Below are 19,662 nucleotides of genomic sequence, written 5' to 3' on the forward strand. Positions count from 1 at the left end.
TGCCACCAGCGCTTTTTCATCCTTGGGGTAATAGCCAGCACTTAGGTTTCAGTGCTGAGGCTTGTGGGTTTGTGTGACTCCGTGGTTAGGATAGTCACCGTGGGCTTTGTGTGACTCTGTGGTTAGGATAGTCACCGTGGGCTCCGTTTGTCTTCGCAGGCTTTGGATACCATCTTGGAGAGGATGAAGGCGTTGGGCTTCGACTTCTCTCAAGTCCTCGCCCTGTCTGGGGCAGGCCAGGTTTGTCTGTAGCAGCCTCTTTGCGCCTTGTGGGGCGGCTATGGGGTGAGGGTGCAGGGCTCCCCCAGAGGGAGTGCTTGTTCTTGAGAGCCACTGCATACATTCTGTTGTTGGTAAAGACCCCTATGGCACTTCTGCTTTGGAGGGTGTGTAGCTTGCCTCCTTGCTGAAGGACCCGAAGCGGCTGGTACTGTGAAGCATTATACAGAATGGGACGCTGGGTGAGGAGGAACCGGTTAGAGGTCCTCTAATGGGGTGGAGGAAGTGTTTGACGTGCATTTACAATGCCTGCTTGGGAGCACTAAAATTGTTTTTCTGTTTCCTGGAAGTAGAAGCAGTCAGAAATTATAGTCCTGATAATGGCAGTTTTAGTAGTAGAAGTATTAGTAAAAATAATAACAAATGCTGACTGAGCACTTAGTGGATGCTAGGTGCAGTGTCAAGCGTTTTACATATATTCTTTTTTAAATCTTTTTAGAGAGAAAGCGGGCACTTGCATGAACCGGGGGAAGGGCAGAGGGAGAGGGAGAGAGGATCTCAAGCAGACCTGGCACCAGCGTGACATGGGGCTCATGACCCTGAGATCATGACCTGAGCCAAAACCAAGTCTGCTACTTAACCATCCATGCCACCCAGGCACCCCTCATTGTATACTATTTAACCTAATCGTTACAGTAATTTTATGAAGTGGTCTTGGGGCACAGTGAGCATGGGAGCTCTGTTCCCTGGCTGTGTCCCCAGGCCCACCATTTACAAGCAGTGACCCAGGCACATCATCTAGCTTTCTGGTGACTCCGTGCCCTCATCTGCCATAGGGTCGATGTGAGTAGTATTAAATACATAGAATAGTGCATAAAAACCTCTTTTAAGTTTTAGCTACACCATTGCCATTTACATAGGGACACTGAGGCACAGAGGGGTGATGTCACTTACCCAAGGTCACACAGCTGCTGGGGGCAGGAGTCAGGACCCAAGTTGAGTCTTGTTCTCTGAATCAATTTTGTTCCATGCTGGGTTAGCCTGCTTTCACATCCTCGTTAGAGGACTCACTAATTTTTCCGAAGCCACCTCTTCTCTCCTATCCCCCACTGAACAGGAATTTAATGCTCCTTGTCCTTGTTAAACAGATTCCCTGGGGGATCTCATCCACTTCTCTTGCCTGAACCCCAGGCGGGAACACCCTCTCCCTCCTGGGAGTCCCCCAACCCCATGGCTGGGTGTCCTAAGAACACCTCCAACTTCTCATATGCTCTGTGAATGCTCCAGCCTTCTCCAGGGTCACAATCCACCTGTCATCCCTGACCCCACGTCGAAGGGGTCCCTATGTCCTGTTGATTTGTTACATGACTCCTGAATCTACCACCTCTTCTCTAATCCTGCATCTCTTGCGCCAGGCCAAATATTTGTGATTTTTCTCTACGCTTCTGCTTGGGCCTCCCTGCCTCTCGCATACCTGCTCCATGACTCCCCCAAACCCTTTCCTCCATTCAGCCCTGGCATTGTCACTCCCATGCTAATCCAGAGTTCCCACGCCTCAAAGATAAGCTCCAACCTCCTGAGCACGGACCTCCAGGCCCTCCAGGCTGCCACCTCTCCCTGTAGCTCCCATACCTCCCTCCCGCCTGAAACTTTCCATTCCCCACACCTGCCAGCCTGTCTCACCTGTGGTTGCTCTCTGCATGGAGCACCCCCACACTCATCGCCAGGTACCTTTCCTGCTAATCCTGTCCACTTCTACCAGCTTATTGGATGCCCCTCCTCTGTGTCCCCACCGTCCTGCCACTGCACATCCACAGGGTTTTGTAATTGTGTGTTTGTGTCTTTTTCTCTGATTCGACTACAATATTGTAGAGAATTGGGACCACACTATCCTATTCATCCATCCCATTGCCTGGCGTGATCTAGGTTCCCAATAAATGTTGAATGAATGAATGGGTAAGCGAATGAAGGAGTGAATTTCAGATAAGATTATGAGCAAGATATTTAAATACAGTTTTACAGAGGTACCAAAATCCAGACCAATAATTCTTTCTTGGGCCTTTCCTATAAGTTTTGGGGTGGACAGGGCAGAGTTCTCATCTTCTAGAAAGGAAAACCAAGACTCATAAAAGGTGAGGAATTCTGTGACTAAGAAGGTGTTGGGGCTGGCTTGGAGCCCAGTTGTTTGGTGTGTGGTCCAGAGTCTTTCTGTGTCTTCAGGAGGTGATACCGTGTGTGGCTGTGTGAACGTGTGCTTGGGTTTTCCCTTGACAGCAACATGGAAGTGTCTACTGGAAGACTGGGGCCAGCCAGGTGCTAACAAACCTGTCACCAGACCTCTTGTTACATAAGCAGCTGCAGGTAACCATGGGGAGAAGGGCCCAAGCCCCTGTGGGCCCTGAAATCTGGGGCTTTTGTGCGTTGTCAAGGGTATAGGAACTTGGCTCGGGCGGTAGTGCAGTGAACATGGTCCACCCAGCCTCCCGAGGGATATACCTGGTGCCTGGACAGAGGGTCAGGTGCTGATAGCCGTCATCCGGGGTCCCTTCCTGTCTGGCACCTATCCAGTTTTTCCCTCAAGGATCTCCCCTTGGGACACGGTGCCTCCTAGTGATGCTGGGAAGCAGGCTCTGTCTTCATGTTCCCTGGCTTCAAATGCCCCTGTGAAACTGCACTTGGCTGCAGCTCTAGCCACCCTGGCTGCCCCGCTGCCCTGCTCACCTCCAGTGTTGGCCATGGTGCTCAGGTGTCCTCATCAGAACCTTCCACCCTGAGCTTTCTGGGGAGAGACTCCACCAGGCCAGGGGGAGGTTTAGGCAGGTAGGGCTTGCCGGCTGGTCTTCCAAGGTCGCATCCAGGGAGGAGGTGCCCACACCTGCTGCGATTGGCAGCGTGACCACCAGTGCCAGGGCAGCTCCCAGAGTCAGCAGGCAGAGTTCAAGCCTGTGCCTTTCTTCTCCCTTTTCAGGCTTGTTTCTCCATCAAGGACAGCCCTGTGTGGATGGACTCCAGCACCACAGCTCAGTGCCGCCAGCTGGAGGCCGCCGTGGGAGGGGCCCAGGCTCTCAGCAGCCTCACCGGCTCCCGTGCTTATGAGGTGTGCAATGCCTGCCAGGGGCTGGGGACTAGGGTTGGCCCCAGAGGAAGATCTGGTTCAGTTGCTGGCTCTGGTCTCTTCTCTCCAGGTGTCTGGGAGCACAGCCCGTGACTTGCCCCAGTGGGGATCAATGATGCCCTGTGGGTGTCATTGCCCCTACCGAGCCAGGTCTGGGCCCTCTGGTCCCTGGTTCTGCTAAGGGCTTTCCTGCCTCCCTCTGCTGCCCATGAGCAAGGGCGGGCCTCCTGTTGCCCAGTAGGGAGCCGAGGCATGAATGTGACTGTGCCCTGTGCGGGTGATGGTGGCATCTTCACTTCAGCCTCTCACCTGGGGGTAAAAATAGCACTTACGCTTTAGGCAGTTTTGAAGCTGAAAGGAAAGCACTTAGGCAGTTCCTGGAAAAGTAAATAAATACATCAATGAAAAGAATGCCTTTTCATGCTGGCTTCAGTCACCATTCCAGGGCTGGCTGCCCTTGGCCCCTCCTTGGGCCACCTGACATCAAAAGAATAGGGGTGGGGAACATTCTTGTGTCTCCTGCACAGGTGCCCTTGGTTCACACAGTCACTGTGCGGGATGAGGAGCAAGGCTGATCCTCTAAGGGTGTTCAGCAAACATTTCTAGATTTGAGGCCTTTATAAAGCTTTCATGGTGTTAACTAATATCCAGAGCACAAGCTCTGCGAGCCTCACTTTCTGGAGATGATCGTTGCACGTAGGACTTGGGTTTTTAAGAATTTGTACTCTTTTTCCAGCGTTTTACAGGAAACCAAATTGCAAAGATTTACCAGCAGAATCCTGAGGCCTATTCACATACAGAGGTTGGTTAAATGTTCCTGTTTAAGTCACAGTTAATTTCTTTATACTACTTTCCTTTAGCATAAATACAGCTCATGTGCGTTGGCCACAAACATTGATTAGCAGATGTTAAAAAAGGTATGTATTCAGTTTGCTTATTTCTCACTGTCAGGCCATTTCCAAAGAGAAGGGAAAGAATGAAATCATGGGAAAGAGAAGTCAGGGCCTCTTCTGACCAGATGAGGCAGAGGTCAGGGGCAGGGTGGGAGCAGTGGGGACCAGTGCCATCAGAGTAGGAGATCAGGGTGCCTTTAAGTCTCTGTCTGTTCAGTTTCCTGCCTGGTTAAGTGCAGGATGGCTATCAGGCACTTGATTGGTGTGGGCTCGATGTTTTCTCTGGAAATGTGGAAAGCTGAACCCATGTGTCGCCAGCTATGACCCTTCAGGCAGAGCCTGTGTTCCAGTAGCTCAGACTTGTTCTTCATCCACATTTGCTGAAAATCAACACTTAATGCCATGTGAGAGGCAGCTCCACACCGTGGCTAGTGATTTTCATCTCTGAATAATTAGAAAATGATCAGCTTATGTTAAACCAAAGTGCCTTTGTTTTTTTTTTTTTTAAGATTGATTGATTGATTGATTTGACAGAGAAAGAAAGAGAGCACAAGCAGGGGGAGTGGCAGGCAGAGGGAGAGGGAGAAGCAGACTCCCCACTGAACAGAGAGCCCAATGCGAGGCTCCATCCCAGGACCCTGGGATCATGACCTGAGCTGAAGGCAAACACTTAACTGACTGAATCACTCCAGTGCCCCCCAAAGTGTCTTTTTAATCTTGGGAATAACAATATCCAATTTATTATGTGACAACTCAGAGTTCCAGATTATTTTGCATCATTAGCCATGTAGATTCCAGGGGTGGAGGGAAGGGCAGAGATGAAAAACCCCCTCCAGATTCTGCGTGTGGTACAAAGGTGGCCTGAGCGGGGACAGGAAGTGTTGGCATTCTCTGCAGTGGTCCAGGGGCCGTGGCACAAGGAAGCACAGACCCTCAGGGGGACATTTGAAATCCATTATCAATTCCTCCAGCTCATGCCTGGGAGCGTGTGGCTTCTGAGGGACCAACTCTCACTTACATTTGTTCTGAACCCCCGAGAGAGTCTCTTTTGGTTCTGAATCCTGTGGCTACCCATCCTACTTCCCTTGTGGCTAGATAGAAAGACCACAGAAATAGAGCATGGAAAACAGGCACCACAGTCCCTGGATTCTGGGTGGAAAAGCCACTTCCCTAAGCATGGCTTTTTCACAAGGCTTGTTTTTTCTCTTTGTCGGATTTGGTAGTTTTATGCCCATATATGCCTGTCAGAAACCACAGAGTGAGGTGCTCTCCCAGAAAGGCATTTCTTGGCATTCCAGATACTCGGACACTCTGGTATCCAGGATACTCAGTCACTGCCATTGCTAAGGCATCTTGCTCAATGTTTCCTCCCCGAGGAACTCTTCAAAACTCTTCTCGTGTTGTGCATATCACAGTATTCAGTCGCTTATGGAAATGAGTCCTATCTCACTGTGTTTCTTTCTTTCACAGAGAATTTCTTTGGTCAGTAGTTTTGCTGCTTCCTTATTCCTTGGGTCTTACTCCCCTATCGACTACAGTGATGGTAAGCCTTCAGAGTCCCAGGGGGAGATGGGGTGCCTGTTCAGTATGCATGTGGGCTTGTGGGCAGTATAAGCCTCATCCACCTGGGGGGGGGGGTGCAAGTCTTAGCCCTGTCATCTTTTGCTGAGAAGGGAGGGTATTATCTTCTGCTGTGTAATGAATGACCCCAGGGCTTAGCAGCTGAAGACCACAGGTGTTTATTATCTCACAGAATTTCTGCAAGTCCATAATCTGGGAGCAGCTTATCTACAAGGCCTTTGAACAGCAGAGGGGAGCAGAGTGCAGAGCGAGAGCCCAGACCCATGAGTGAGGCTTCAGAAGAGTCTCAGAAAGCACAGAGCCTCCTGGGACCCCATCCGGAATTATTTGAGTGCTACCTTGCACCACATATTATTCTAGCATACAGGGAGAGAAAGTAAGGTGACTAAGTGGTGGTCCCCAAGGTTCAATCACAATCTGGAGAAGTAAAGGTTTCCCACAGGTAGCACCATAGGAGTTGGGCCAGCAGAACCCTATTCACCACACCCACCCTGGGACTGTTAAGTGCTGCTGGGAAGAGTCATGTCTCTGCTCCCATAGGCCATCCAAAGTTCATGTTCTACAGACTCAGCTGGGCCCTCCACTGGGCTCTCCTCCTTCACCTGAGAAGTCACCCCCTAATTTACCAGTGGTCTACCTCCTCACTTGGGTGCCTGACTGCATAGCGTCCCAGCCAACAGCTGTCTGCCTCTAACTAGGCCTGGTGGAGGAGGAAGAGGAGAGCTCTCCTTGTGTGCTGTGGCTTCTCTCCCCTTTGCCATCCTCAGGAAAGCCTTGGGAGATGCAGATTATCTTCACACAGAGTTACCGACCTGATCTCCGTGATCTCCTCGAAAAGTTAGATGTGATCGGGGAATCCTGAGGGCTGACCCCACATCAGCACGGGGCTACCTCTGAGCAGACCCTGTGCCCCAGGGAATACAAGGAACAGTTCCTAGTCGGTATGTTGTCAGGTCTCAAGACTGCAGATTTCCAGGCTATTTCCAACTTGAGCCTGTGAGGAATGTTTGGAGGACATGGTGGGGCCATGTGTTTGTAAGGGTCCTGCTGACCTCTGGTTCTCTGGTTCCATAATGACCCAGGCACACTATATGTTCCATTGTGAAAGAGCTCCAGGTACAAGTTTGCTGCAAAAGAACGATTGGCTTTCTGCCAGATTTGTACATTTTCACAACAGGTCCTTTTTTTTTTTTTTTTTTTTTAACGATTTTATGTATTTGACACACAGAGAGCACAAGCAGGGAGAGCAGAAGAGGGAGAAACAGACACCCCACTGAGCAGGGAGCCCAATATGGGGCTCGATACCAGGACCTTAGGATCGCGACCTGAGCTAAAGGCAGATGCTTAACCGAGTGAGCCACCCAGGCGCCCCACAACAGGTCCTTTCAAAAGCTGTTCCTGTTTCATGTTTCTTTCATTCCTTAGGTTCTGGAATGAATTTGTTGCAGATCCAGGACAAAGTCTGGTCGCAGGCTTGCCTTAGTGCCTGTGCGCCTCATTTAGAGGAGAAGCTTGGCTCACCGGTACCATCATGCTCTGTTGTGGTAGGTCTCCCTCCAGCTCATTTAAAAGCTGGTAGCTTCTGTGGGAAGCAAAATGGAACATAGACACACATACACAGAGTCACAGTTATTCATTTCTTTACACACAGGCAGACACAATTTTCAGTCTAGTATAAGAGAAGTATCTGATGGAAGTCAAATGTCTGGATCAGTGCCTTGCATTTTGCAGGTACTCAGGTGAGGGAAAGGGAGGAGCAGACTTTCCACTGAGCATGGAGCCTGATGTAGGGCTCCATCCCAGAAACCTGCAATCATGACCTGAGCCAAAAGCAGATGCTCAACTGACTGAACCACCCAGGTGCCCCCTGGCTCTGTGACTTTAATCTATGCCTCAGTTTCCTCATCATTTTCATTGTTCCTAAAACAGTGGGAACAATGATACTTTCTATGTCTTTAGGCCGATGTTGTTTAGAATAAACAAGTTGATGCATTTAAAGTGCTTAAGATAGGGGCAACTGGCTGGCTCAGTCAGTAGAGCATGCTTTCTTGATCTGGGGGTTGTGAGTTTGACTCCCATGTAGGGTGTAGAGATTACTTAAAAATAAAATCCTTTAAAATTTTTTTAAAAAGTGTTTAAGATAGTGCCTGGCCTATTAAAAACATTTAGGGCAGCCCCATGCAAAAGAATGAAGCTCGACCCCTACCTTATACCATACACAAAGATTAAGTAAAATTGGTTTAAAGACTTGAGTATAAGACCTGAAACCATAAAGCTTCTACAAGAAAGCAGGTGTTGGTGACGATTTTTTGGATTTGACACCCCAAGTAAAGGCAAGAAAAGCAAAAATCAACAAGCAGAACTACAGCAAACTTAAAAGCTCCTGCACATAAAACAAAAAGGCAACCTGTAGAATGGGAGAAAATATTTAAAAACCATATATCTGACAAGGAGTTAGTATCCAAAATACATAGCAAAAAGACAAAATACTGTGATTGAGAACATTTAACCATTATCATGGCACGCCCATTCAGAGTGGACACTGGTTGTGAACACCGTGGTATCCCCTAGTTAACTATATTTTTGGCTGTTCCATGGGGAGGATGGAGTAGAGGGCCCCTCCAGAACCCTTTTGTAGGAGCACCTGCCATGAGAATTCTGGGTGGTTCTGAATGTTGGTAGGAAGGAGAAGGTCCCTGTGGCTGGGAGAGGTTGAAGGAGGGTGGGTCATGAGAAGGACCAGGCTACCTCTCGTGCTACCCATTCTGAGTTCCAGCCACAAAAGCACTTTCCTGAGATGGACACCGATGCACAGAGCTTAGGGAGGGGCATCCTCTGCCCTGGAAGGGGACAGTTCAGGGCCCAGGCCCGCTGAAGGCCAATGGAAAGAGTAAGGAAGGGCAAACAGGAAATGGCCAAGCCTCTGGGATTGGTACTCTATGTGTGGCTTTTGGTTTTGTGTGAGATGGAGAGCAGTGTTTGGTCTGTGGCAGCAGGCTTTGTTGGCCCTGTGCCAGGAACACATCCCTCCCAGAGGGAGCCCATGCACAGTCTAGCAGCCTAAGGAATGGAAAAGAACTGATTCTGAAAAGTGTATTTTCCTTTGTAACAGATGTACCCACATGATGGGGGAGAACAAGCAGAATCCATGTTTCCCATCATCCCTTCTTTTTTAAAAAATATTTTATTTGGGCAGTCCAAGTGGCTCGGCGGTTTAGTGCCACCTTCAGCCCAGGGCCTGATCCTGGAGACCCAGGATTGAGTCCTGCATCAGGCTCCCTGCATGGAGCCTGCTTCTCCCTCTGCCTGTGTCTCTGCCTCTCTCTCTGTGTCTCTCATGAATAAATAAATAAAATCTTAAAAAAAAAAAAAAGATTTTGTTTATCCACGAGAGACACAGAGAGAGGCAGAGACACAGGCAGAGGAGAAGCAGGCTTCATGCAGGGAGCCCAATGTAGGTCTCGATCCCAGGATCCCGGGGTCACGCCCTGAGCCGAAGGCAGATGCTCAGCCCCTGAGCCACCAGGCATCCCTCCCATCATCCCTTCTAATGCGGGTAGTGCCCAGATAGCTTTCTTGGTTTCTGCAGGAAAATACTTGGGATGTATGGGATGGGATACTTCTCCAGCCCTGCCTCGCAGCCTTCTCACCCATCTGTCTTGCCAGCAGCGGCTTTTTTTTTTTTTTTTAAGATTTATTTATTTATTTATTCATGATAGAGAGAGAGAGAGATTGGCAGAGATACAGGCAGAGGGAGAAGCAGGCTCCATGCCGGGAGCCCAACGTGGGACTCGATCCCTGGTCTCCAGGATCGCACCCTGGGCCAAAGGCAGGCGTTAAACCGCTGAGCCACCCAAGGATCCCTGCCAGCAGCGGCTTTATCACCACGCAGTACCCAGCCCGAACTATATCTCACTTTCTGCCTGGGCCTCTATCACTCCACGTTGGTGCTCTGCAAACCTGGAGGTCCAGGGAGTTAACACCCCATGGGGCAGCCTTCACCAGTGGGGGCCTGTGCTCCCTGTCGGGTTCCCGGGAGGACAGCCCTCAGATCCTTCACACACCGCTCTTCAGACATTGCCCACAGTGATGACCAGCTTGACCAACATGTACTTTGGTTGGGCTCCATTCCTGTCTCATTTCCTGGGATCACTTCCCCAAATAAGCCACCTGCATGTGAACCCTGACTCAGCCTGTTTTCTGAGGCAACCAGGGCTAAGACATTTCTCTCCTAGGAGATGGCTTATTCTGATGCAAATCCAAAATTTTTCCGGATGGAGCAAAATTTTCTTTCCAGATACCAGGACAAGGCACCATTTGTTTTAAACTTTGGGAACTGAGATAAAGTCAGGAAAAGGGAAAAAAGTGTTTTTCTTTTCTTTTTTTATTTTTTAGATTTCATTTATTTATTTGACACAGAGAGAGAGATAACGCCCAAGCCGGAGGAGCAGCAGGCAGAGGGAGAGGGAGGAGCAGCAGGCAGAGGGAGAGGGAAAAGCTGCCTTTAGAGGAGCTCTGAGGGCCATGCTCCCCAGAGGCGTTCCCTCCTCCACACTGCTGTTTTTGGTTTATTTTCTTTAAGAAGTTGACCCGTGCACTCACGTGTTTGGTTATTCTTAATCAGATTGCTGGGCTGATAGAGTGAGGGTGTGAGGCATTATCTTCTTCCGTGAATTTGCTTACTGTGCCCCCTGGTTATTTATTTACCATTAATGCTATTTCAGAATTGGGAGCTTACAAAACTAGTACAAGTTGGCGATTGGTTTGTTCTACCTGCCTCTCAAAATCCAGTGGTGTTCAAGGCAGTGGGATGACCTAATACTTTTGGTTCTAGGTCGGTGCTGGGCTCCTCCAGCTTTTTGTGAACGGTAGGGACATCTTTGGTTTGCGACAGGGATTGATGTGAGTGCATGCCCAGTGATCTGGAGCACATAGCGTTATTGTGACCTGAAGTCTGGAGGGCTGTGCTGAGCAGGTTGGATTTGCCTCAATGAGGCATGTTTGCTTTTCCTCCTCAGGGGGCCATTTCTTCCTACTATGTCCAGCGCTATGGATTTCCTCCAGGATGCAAAGTGGTGGCCTTCACTGGGGACAACCCTGGTGAGTATTTTGGAGGATTTCACTCTCCAAGTAGCCTGACTTGGTCCATGCTGGACATTTGAGAAGACTAGTCCAGCCTCTGGAAATCCTTCTGTGGCCCTTCCTCTCTGGCCGCCTGCCACACTGCTGACCTGAAATCTGAGTCCTTGTACATGCCCAACCTTGGCTCTGACTCTCTCCTCTCTGGAGCTGCTGAGGGTTGCCCCACAAGTGGCAATGATCAGCGATTAAGGAAGGCAGTCATGCCCACCCCTCCCTAACTACCTTTTCTGTTCCAAACTAAACGCCTCACTTCCTCCAGCCCTTCCTCCCTGATGGGTCTCCTCCTCTTCATTTGATATGTAGGTATGAATTATTCCTCATGCAAATACATTGTCCCTCTCCTAGCTGCTCCTGGAGGGGTCATCAGGTCTCTGAAGAAAGGCCAGGTAGCCGAACTGTACCGCCAGACTGCGGCCTTTCAGCCCCACCCCAGCAGCCCATTCCTAACGAGCCACGAAATTAGGGTTGCCAGGCAAACACAGGTACAGGATACCCAGTGCGACTTGAATTTCAGAGGAACTGTGAATAATTAGTATAAGTGCATCCCATGCAATATTTGAATTCTACGTAATAACAAATGATTTTTTTTATACTGGGCATATTTGGGATGCCCCGAAGGATGTTTCTCTCAAATTCAATTTAACTGAGTGTCCTCCATTTTTTCTGGCAGCTCCACCCCAAATCACCATCCTAAGCTCCTGCTCTAAGGAAGTGGGTGTTAGGTACGTGGCAGAGGACAGGGGCTGTTGAGCAGGTGGGGCAAACATCTGCTGTCCTAAGGAAGGCTGACTTCCTTCTTAGAGCCTCTCCTGCTTCTCTCCATGATGAGAGAGCGTGGCTCTGCATTGTATTTTGCTCTCCTTTTATTTTTATTTATTTTTTTTAAATAATTCTTTTTTTTTTAATTTTTATTTATTTATGATAGTCACACAGAGAGAGAGAGAGAGAGAGGCACAGACATAGGCAGAGGGAGAAACAGGCTCCATGCACCGGGAGCACGACGTGGGATTCGATCCCGGGTCTCCAGGATCGCGCCCTGGGCCAAAGGCAGGCGCTAAACCGCTGCGCCACCCAGGGATCCCTTTGCTCTCCTTTTAAACACATTTCTTTTCAGTTGTTTTCTGCCTTCAACCCTCTTCCCAATTTCAACACCCACTAGCAGGACGTGGGCATCAAAATAAATAGAGATACACATACCTCTAGGAGTGGAGTTTATGCCTTGAAATAGAGCAAATGGTCCTTGTTAAGATTCATTCTTAATAACGACAGTTACATTATTAGTACTATTATTATAATCCATATTTTCTGCAGTGCCTGCATGTATTTTGGGGATCAGGGAAAAACCTGATACAAATCCTTGTACCTCCTCTATCAACTGAAGTTGCTACTGTTATTACAGGCAACACCACTAATAATGCTCATGGTGTTCCTCAGTCTGCTTCCAGCCTATCTGCTCTGGAGCTGAGGGCACAGCTAGCACATGTCCACCACACTTGTGGCCACCTTGGTGTCCTGGCCAGGACTTTCCCTCCAGGGACAGCCTTGGCTCTGGCATCTGGAGGTAACCACAGGAGCCAGACAAAGGCCCCTCCCATCCCTGAGCGGTTTTGTAGACTATCACACACAAAGTACAGAACCCAACAGAGGAAGGTTTGGAGAAGGGATCCCAGTGTTCCTGGTCCAAAGGTGAAGGAGAGGCAGAGGCTGGGGGACAATGGCCCAATTTCCACAGTGGCAAAGTGGAAGCTCCATGCTCTGTCCCTTGGGTTGAGGGGCAACTCCAGCCTGTGGTGTATGACAAGAGGCTCCCAGGGGACACTCAGGTCCCAGTTCCCATTCACCCTAAAAGTTGGGAGGCCTAGCTTCCCTCAGAAAAGAAGAGTTGGTATATGACCACCAATTTAGGGAAGTTCTGCCCTTTTGTGGCCTACATCTCCTTTCCTTTCAGAATGAGAATAACTTCTTTGAGTCTCATTAGGCATATCCTTGTACCTCCTCTATCAACTAGAAGAATGTCAGGGGGAAGAATGGGCCTTTTAAACCACTGAAGTGAGCTTCTGGGCATGTTTGAGCAGGAATGACAGAGAAGCAGCTTTCCAATCCTTTCTCTTGGACCTCGGTTTCAGGCTGAATGGTGGAGATAACCAGGCAGGTAGCCATCAATTGGTCCCTCCCTAAGTCTGACCTTTAGTTTGCTGCTGTTTTAAATAATGCATTAGTTGCTCCTTCATTAAAATAACCACAATAACAAGCAAACAGACTAACCAAGGCTCAACGTTCTTTTTCTTAACTCACAAAGGGATACCTCTTCACTGCAGAAAAAAAGGATCTGAATGACCAAAGGAAGGATGTAAAAATCATCCATTATGTCTTAACCCAGAGATAACCACAGCTAAAATTTTGATAGTTGTCCTTCTGCCTTCCTTTCTGTGCTCATGAGCAAACGTGTTATTTTAACTAACCCAGGCAATGTTTTTGTGCAGGATCATTCTAATGGTTGTCCAAGGCCCTCCTGTTGTCCTACCTTTATTTCCCATCCCTTACGGTAGCAGTTGCTGGAGTTTCCTGTGCAGCACAGATCATGTCAACCTGCACATCCTATCTTGTCCCTTATCCCCACAGGACAAGTTCTCAGAGGTGGGGCTCCTGGATCCAAGGCTCTGCTTCCCCCCCCCCCATGGCAGCAGCAATGGAGGACACCCATCCCTCCCACGTTTCTCCTTTTACTCAATCACTTGACATTTAGTGAGCTTAGATTAGAGGCCCTGACCCCAGGGACTATCCCCTTTGACCCCTGAGAGCTTCCCTTGGGCCATCCTGAGCCCTCAGGTCACCCTGCTCCTGCTTCTACCCTAGCATGTGGATTGTTGTGGGAGGTGGGGGCTGGCTCCCCCCTGGGGGTGACTGTGGTTTGCTTTGTGGCTCTCTCTGACCTCCAGCTAACCAGAGGCTCCCCTTCCATTCTCAGCATCACTGGCAGGCATGAGGCTGGAGGAAGGTGACATTGCGGTAAGGTGACTTCTCATATACACAGGCAAAGCCAGAACTTTCTGCCATGAGGGACAGCATCTTTGCTGCTATTAGAGGGTCCAAAAGGCAGCTGAGGGGAGGGGATAGGAAGACCCAGGCCCCAGGGCCTGCTCATATCTTCTTTCTTAGAAGGTCATGGCCTTTGCTGGGCAGGCAGGTCCCCTTGACAGTGGCCAGTCTTGGTGGGTACAGTGGTAGAGGGTCAGACATTGGGCCAGAGGACTGTGACCTCCCTGGATGAATAAAGAACACATAACTTGTGCCCTTCTGGGTGTAGTGGGAAAGTCACTTGGAAACCAATTGTCACCCAAACTTTAGATGCAGTTGTGGTTAGGTTCTAGAAAATTGGCCCACAGTTTCCATGAGAGCCTAAATCTGGTTGCTAACTTTGGACCCATATGGTGTGGGAGGGTCAGAGGAGGTTTTTCTGAGGAAGTGGCATTTAATCTGAGGTCTGCAGCATGAGGAGTGAAATGATGGGGGTCAGGGCCGGTGGACCTAGGCAGAGACATGCCTCATCTCTGCCCATTTCTTCCCAGGTCAGCCTGGGCACCAGCGACACCCTATTTCTCTGGCTCCAGGAGCCCATGCCTGCACTGGAAGGGCACATCTTTTGCAATCCGGTTGATCCCCAGCACTACATGGCGCTCCTGTGGTAGGCTTGGTGGGCAGGAGGGAGTATAGGCAGCTCTGACTCAGTCTGGAGCCCTCAAGTTGTTCTGCTCAGCAGGTTCTTATGGCAGCTGAGACCCCAGGACTGATTGGGTTTTTCTTTTTTTTTTTGACAGGAAGCAGGATTTATTGGTGGGCATGAATAGGGTTCGGGTGGTGCAAGGTTCTCATGAGTGGAGAGCCCTCCATTTGTCCAAGGGGCCACGATTAGGGATGTATTTGACCCCACAGCCATCTGGGATGAGCCGCTTTTCGGCCACCATATCTTCAAATTCGTCCGCATTAAACTTAGTAAAGCCCCACTTCTTGGAGATGTGGATCTTCTGGCGGCCAGGGAACTTGAACTTGGCCCTGCGTAGGGCCTCAATCACATGCTCCTTGTTCTGCAGCTTGGTACGGATGGACATGATGACTTGGCCAATGTGGACCCTGGCTACTGTGCCCTGGGGCTTCCCAAAGGCACCTCGCATACCTGTCTGCAGCCTAGATTGGAGATAGCATGATGTCAGACCTCAAAGTCAGACCACAAAAGGCTGTCTCCAAGGTCCCTTAGGGCAACCCATACAATCAACAGGCTGCATACACTACCAAGGAGGCTACTGTTTGCAGCCATGGTGATTGGGTTTTTCTGACAGCAGAACTTGGTGGGGAAGAACCCAGGATCTAGAGGCCTCCCCAAATCCAGGTTCCAATGCCATCCTCAACACCTATATCCTGTGTCACCTGGGGCAGACCCCCTGGCATTTCTGAGCTGTGCTTTGCACATAAAATGGGAAGAATGAAAGGTTTGCTTTATAGTGTTATGAGATGCCTAGCATGTGGTAGACCTTCAACAAATAGTAGGAAGGACATCCTGCCCCTGACAGTCATCATGGAAGAGGTGTGCTTTGTACTCTGATCACAGAGCTTTGAAAACCCACTAGAGTCTACTCAGGAGTTTCTAACCCTCTAGGTCCCAGGAACCATTGGAGAATATGTAGGTCTAGTTCCATTTTCCGGGTGGTATAATGTGTAGAAACCATAGCTCCCCCCCACCCCGCCCATGTCTCCCTGAGGTGCCTTTGTGGCAACCTCTGTAAACAGAACCTGGGACAAGTGCATTTCCCAGTGATTCCCAGGGATGTTTGCTGGGCCCGATCCCAGAGGGAGAACCTCAGATCTCTGCCATTCACTGGGGGTCTGCCCGGCAGCCCTTCTACCTGGGATTATTCACTAAAACATGGGTCCATTGAACAAACACTGGGTCCCCCCTCAGGATTGTGTGTTCTTCTGCAGCTTTAAAAATGGCTCCCTCATGAGAGAGAAGATCCGTGATGAGTCGGCTTCCTGTTCCTGGAGTGATTTCTCTGAGGCACTGCGGTCCACGGAGATGGGGAACGGTGGGAATCTGGGTAGGCTGTGCGGTGATGCCCAGACCTGTGAAGTGCAGCAGCTGCTGGCAGTGGGGACAGGGCCTGGGGCCCCGGGGGAAAGCATAGAGGAGGGCCATGGCACAAGCCAAGGGAAGCCCTATCTGTCTATCCTGCTCTGTGGGCCTTCCAAACTAGTGTGAGACCCTATGATCTGTTCATGCTTCGAGTGGAAAGTCAGGCCAGAGCTGCATTTCTGTCCCCCTCAGAACCCCTGGTGACAGCATCAGAGATGGCAGCCACAGCTCCAGCTCTGCCCTGGCGTGCCTCTCTATGTAGCTTTCTGCCCCAGATGCAGGCTTTCATTAGGAAAAGTACCCAGCATTGGGCCAAGCCATCTTAGCAGGGAGGGGGTGTGCCATCCTCCATCAAACCTGTGCCGGTATCTCCAGCGCGGCTGGGCGGCCGGCTCTGGCCTCGGCTGTCTGGTAAGAGTGGGCAAAACTGTCTCTGAGCATCTAGCCAGGCCCTTCCAGTTCCCAGCCTTCCTGCTGCAGAGCAGAGATGGAGGGGTATTCTCCTGTCTTCTGGGGGACAGAGATGTCGGGTCATTTCACCCTATTCTTACCTAAGTCTTCAAGAAGCTTATCTTTTATCTTTGATTACTAACAGTAAATCTCTTCCTGGTCTTTTTTTTTTTTTAATCTTTTATTTTTTTTAATTTATTTTATTTATTTATTAGAGAGAGAGCATGAGCAGGGGGAGGGGCTGAGGGAGAGAGAGAATTCTAAGCAGACTCCATACCCAGCATAGAGCCCGATGTGGAGCTCGATCTCACAACCCTGAGATCGTGATCTGAGCCGAACTCAACAGTCAGATGCTCAACCAACTGAGCCACCCAGGTGCCCCCTTCCTGGTCTCGTTTCAGGTTTTTATTTTGACATAATGGAGATCACCCCTGAAATTATTGGGCGCCACCGATTTAGTGCAGAAAACCTCAAGGTACGTGTGGGGGTGTTACTGGAGAGAAATTGGCTCCGTGTTGGGGTATTAAATTGAACAGTCGCTTCTCAAGTTCTGCTAGTCTAGGGACTTTGTTCATTTACTCCGCAATTGCTAGAGCAAACATTTTGGCATGCCAGAGTGCATTTCAGTGCTGGGGAATCTGCAGGATCTAAAGCAGACGCCATTCTCTCTCACAAAGAGGAGTCCAGAACACCTAGGGCAGTGTCCCCTGATTGCCACTGAGAGTCTCAGAGCTTGTTGCCTTGACAGGGTAAGTGTGCTCTAAGGACGCACACTGTCTCCAGATCAGGAATTTCTTCCTGATTAAAAGCCTCTAGGATGGGAGACACTAAAAATTGATTGACTGCTGTTAGCTCGAAGCACTGTGCTGGGGGTTTCCTGTGTCTCTCATTTACTTCTCAGAGTATCCTGGTATCCTGAAGTCCAGAGATGCTAAATCATGTGCCCCAGTCACCAGGGCCTGAGTGGTGGAGGAAGCTTCCAAACCCAGCCATCTCTGGCACTGAGGCTCCTGTTTTACAGGAGGCTACACCGTGTGGCCTTTCCTACGTGGGATTCAGTAACTCACGGTCTACTAACTGTTGCCGTTAGAGTTGATATCAGATTTGTGGTTGATGAAGTCATTACATACTGGGTTGTAGGTGGAAAATGTTACACAAAGTATAGGGGTTAGGGCCCATCTCAGTCTTCTGATGAAGGGTCTCTTTGGTTTCTGTTGTTCATACAGAGAAGATACGCTTGTTCCTTTTTTCTTAAACCCATCATGGTCTGTCAGGGAGACCTAGGGTCTGTCACAGGTCTCAGGGGCTAAGGCAGGGCAATGCTCGGGCTGAGGCCTTGTCAGCATTAGCCTGAGGGACACCCCACAGCTGTGGATTCTCAGAGTCAGTTGGGTTCTCAGTATCAAACACCTAGACCAGGCACTGTTGTCTAATTTGATCATTATAACCACCCTGAAACACAGGTACCACTATTAACCTCCATTTTATTAAGAAAGAAAATGAGGTCCAGCAAGTTTTATGTAACTTATCCAAGGCCGTGGAGCTAAAGGCGCAGAGCTGAACCCTTGGCAGCCTGAGACTGAGCTCCCTGATGTTCTGCTTCCCCAAAGTGAGCATGAGTGAGGCTGGGAGCACGTATGTGTGATGTGTTTGTGTGAGCGTGTGTGACAGGTGCGTAGTCGATAAGAGGCCAGCTATGTGTGTGCTGCCCTGGAGGCCTGTGACATGCCAGGTCTGGGCTGGTGTGTAAACAGACAAACACACACACCCACACACACACACACACACGCCCACGTGATGAAGGGACCACAGGGGGTTTTCACTCTATACCTACTTTCTCTTGGGGACAGGTCTCAGCATTCCCTGGGGATGTGGAGATCCGGGCACTGATCGAAGGGCAGTTCATGGCCAAGAGGATTCATGCCGAGGGCTTGGGCTACCGAGTCAGTAAGTGAGCTGCTGGTGGGCTGTGTTCTGGGGCCAGGACCCTCCTGCCCTGAGGTACTTGAGACCTTCCCAACCTTCAGGTCAGGCTTCACACACCAGTGTCTGTTGAGGCTTCATTATGGGGGCAGGACGGAGATGGAGTCTGGCCTCTGGTGGCTGGGGAGAACGTGAGTCAATAGGTCCTTGGGGAGTAGGAGGAAGATTGTTCCTGCTTCTCTGCTCTGTCCCCAGTTGTCTGACCTCCTGGTGAGTAGCTGTAGCCCTTAGAGACCTTTCTGTAGCTTGGACCACCAACCTGCAGATGAAACATCCCAAGCTCTAGACCTGGAGAATGTGGGCAGTGCGAGTGGGCAAGGTCTAGGCTGGGACCATCTGCCTGTGGGGCACATTCTGGGCATTTCAGCTTGGATGTGGAAGAGTGGGATGTGGAACTACTGACAAAACTAGAGGTTTGGAGAGGGAAGGCAGAGCCGGGCAAGTTGGGGGAGAGGGGCACTCACAGAGGAAAGGGATTTTCTAAGAACTTGAGCTATGGAATGGGCAGTGAGTTCCCCTTCCTGATGGCACAGGAATGGTCTGGGGTTGGGGGCCTCTGCTGGAGGGTGGAGTCCTGGTCTCTAAGAGGTATTTGTCCTTCTGGGCAGCAGCTATTATCACTAGAGAGGGTAGAAAACCTCTTAAGCTTCTTCCATTTTTCTCCATTCCATCACTCAGAATGTAAAAAGAGATTCCCCAAAAGTCTCCAAAGATTTCAGAATCCCCTGAAAAGTGAAATCAGTGAGCAGGGCAGGGATGGTGCTGAGGTCGGCGCCCTGTGCCTGGCATGAAGGGTCCTCCGACCAGGAGGAGGGGACACTTTGTTAGGGGGCTGGCTCCAACGGTGTGCCGAAAGAGGCAGGAAGAGCAAGGAAGTCCTCCTGGGCCCTGGAGGGGTGATGGGATTATGCCACCCTTCCCAGGCTTTAAAGCAGTTTTATGCAGAAACGCATAAAATTACTTATCCTCTTAGCAAGCTTAAAGGCAATAGCAAACCTGTCTTGCCAGCTCTGCTGGGTTCCAAATAAGATTACATAAATGATCATGCTTGGAACCAAAAAACGGCTGTCCAGACATGAGGCATCCTTCTCCCAGCTGCTGTGTGTGTGTTCTTAGGTGACCTGCTTCTATAACTCAACGTTCTGTTCATG

General features: G+C 49.9%; 2 protein-coding genes and 1 pseudogene across 3 annotated transcripts in view; 1 reads left to right on the forward strand and 2 right to left on the reverse strand.

Moving 5' to 3' along the window:
• The window catches only part of XYLB (xylulokinase), a 49,035-nt gene that overhangs the window by 13,440 nt on the left and 15,933 nt on the right, over positions 1-19,662 (forward strand). For both annotated transcript variants that reach the window (XM_041734159.1, XM_041734160.1), the window contains exons 4-15: positions 160-240; positions 2,494-2,580; positions 3,188-3,316; positions 4,071-4,136; positions 5,698-5,770; positions 7,234-7,352; positions 10,827-10,908; positions 13,919-13,959; positions 14,520-14,635; positions 15,928-16,043; positions 16,930-17,003; positions 18,379-18,475. In XM_041734159.1, coding sequence (XP_041590093.1) covers positions 160-240; positions 2,494-2,580; positions 3,188-3,316; positions 4,071-4,136; positions 5,698-5,770; positions 7,234-7,352; positions 10,827-10,908; positions 13,919-13,959; positions 14,520-14,635; positions 15,928-16,043; positions 16,930-17,003; positions 18,379-18,475 — 1,081 coding nt within the window. The remainder of the gene's footprint in view (positions 1-159; positions 241-2,493; positions 2,581-3,187; positions 3,317-4,070; positions 4,137-5,697; positions 5,771-7,233; positions 7,353-10,826; positions 10,909-13,918; positions 13,960-14,519; positions 14,636-15,927; positions 16,044-16,929; positions 17,004-18,378; positions 18,476-19,662) is intronic.
• Positions 14,753-15,156, reverse strand: LOC121478812 (60S ribosomal protein L10-like). Its single transcript, XM_041734161.1, has one exon. The coding sequence runs from the start codon at positions 15,120-15,122 to the stop codon at positions 14,820-14,822; it is 303 nt and encodes a 100-aa protein (XP_041590095.1). The 5' UTR covers positions 15,123-15,156; the 3' UTR covers positions 14,753-14,819.
• LOC121479155 lies at positions 15,184-15,328 on the reverse strand (annotated as a pseudogene).

Source organism: Vulpes lagopus, chromosome 19, assembly GCF_018345385.1.
Source record: "Vulpes lagopus strain Blue_001 chromosome 19, ASM1834538v1, whole genome shotgun sequence".
In the NCBI taxonomy this organism is placed as follows: Eukaryota; Metazoa; Chordata; class Mammalia; order Carnivora; family Canidae; genus Vulpes; species Vulpes lagopus.

Bases quoted from the DNA above. Each gene is read 5' to 3' on its own strand.
- LOC121478812 (XM_041734161.1), bottom strand. From the start codon at position 15,122: ATGCGAGGTGCCTTTGGGAAGCCCCAGGGCACAGTAGCCAGGGTCCAC.